The sequence below is a fragment of the Bactrocera latifrons genome, unplaced genomic scaffold, assembly GCF_001853355.1.
Source record: "Bactrocera latifrons isolate USDA-ARS-PBARC rearing strain unplaced genomic scaffold, ASM185335v1 scaffold_4, whole genome shotgun sequence".
In the NCBI taxonomy this organism is placed as follows: domain Eukaryota; kingdom Metazoa; phylum Arthropoda; class Insecta; order Diptera; family Tephritidae; genus Bactrocera; species Bactrocera latifrons.
The window spans coordinates 2,310,233-2,311,903 of record NW_017537045.1 but is presented as its reverse complement, the minus strand read 5'-3'; the positions used below and the strand labels follow the sequence as shown (position 1 = coordinate 2,311,903).

Here is a 1,671-nt window from a genome sequence, read left to right as displayed (position 1 = left end):
AAATTACTTTATTAGTGAAAATATAACTATTAAATTGATACATAATTAATTTTAAAATTATTAGTACTAATTTTAGATTAGTTTAAAAAATGTTATATTACAATACTTTAACAGTAAAACTACTTGAATTCATATTATTCTTTTATTTTTTAAATTTAGTACTAAAAAAGAAACAGTAAATATTTTAACTAAAAATAAGTTTTTTAATTGGAGTTTAATGTTGTTTCAATTTTAACTACTAGAATTAAAACAATTTAATTAGTTAGGTTACAGATTAATATTACTTTTATTTCTTAAATAGTTTAAAATGAAAAATTTAGAGGTGCTAGAATTAAAATATTTCAAATTAAAAATAATAAATAGAGCAAACAAGCACATCTAGATGTGTATAAGAGACAGCCTACCTTGTTTAAATAGTTTAGCCGCTAGTGCGTTTGCAAAATTGAAAGAAAAATCTGATAATAAACAAAAAACAACAATTTGTTTACTTCGAACTAGTTTTGCTGTGTTTTTTGTTTATTTTATTTTTATGCAGAATATAAATTAATGTATCTGGTAACACTTGTTATTTTTTAATATAAATTTCTATAGAGCAGACACAGCCTGAGCACAGTTATAACCAGTTTTCTGTTTTTTTATATACTATAATAAACACCATTTGAATAATTTTTTTTTCATAATACTCAGACGATAGCTCTGAAAATCAGTTCAAATTAATTTTTGTCTCTGCGTTTAATCAACTATTTCTTTCAATAAAATATTGTTTTTGTACTTTTTAGTAAGTTTTATATAATTTATATAATTTTATAATTCATTAATATACACATCTAGATGTGTATAAGAGACAGAAATATACATATATTTTTTATTATTATTTTTAATGTAAAAATTATTATTTTTTGCAATTTTGGCGAGTTTAGAAATATATTACAAGTATATATATATTTTTTCTTTTTAATTTAATGCAATAATGTTTAAATTCTTTATTTTGCAGTGATAGCGATTCGGATTCCGACGATGAATTTGAACATAAACGTGCGAGCGTACGCGCCAAGTACAGTGCGAGGGTAAGCATTCTTTGATAAAAATAAATATAACTATTTTATTACAATAAGAAAAAAATGTTTATCTGACATTAAACTTTTTTATATATGTATATGTTTATAAATAGTATAAAGGCTGTCTCTTATACACATCTCGGTCAAAATAAAGATTGTTTTTATTTGTGAAAGTCACTAATTTTTTTTTTTAATATTTTTTATTTTTTTTAGTTTAGTTTATTTTTTTTACTTTTTGTCTTTGCCCTATCCCACCTATGCAAATAAGCGTATTTCGGATGCTTTCCGAATGCTTAAAAAGTACAAAACACATGCCTATTTCTAATGAATTTAATTAGACGCTAAATTAACAAAAAAGCAGACTGAAACTGTAATGTTTCGCCGTTTAAGCGTGGCTTGTCAACGCCAATAAAATGTCGGCTTTTTAACTAGTTTTTAAGCAACTAATTTGCATGCGCTGAACGAGTATTGACTTTCTTGAAGAGAACGAGAATAAATTTCCATAAAACAAAATTTAAGAATCATAAAGTATTATAAAAAATTAATTAATAAATTGAGAATTAATAAAAATCAAATTAATACAAAAAATTAATAAAATCATTGGAAAAAATTT

General features: G+C 22.7%; 1 protein-coding gene across 1 annotated transcript in view; it reads left to right on the top strand.

Moving 5' to 3' along the window:
* Window positions 1-1,671, top strand: part of LOC108972390 (sarcoplasmic calcium-binding protein) — a 14,515-nt gene that overhangs the window by 10,996 nt on the left and 1,848 nt on the right. Inside the window, exon 3 of the mRNA XM_018938945.1 lies at window positions 995-1,067. Within this exon, the coding sequence (XP_018794490.1) occupies window positions 995-1,067 (73 nt within the window). The remainder of the gene's footprint in view (window positions 1-994; window positions 1,068-1,671) is intronic.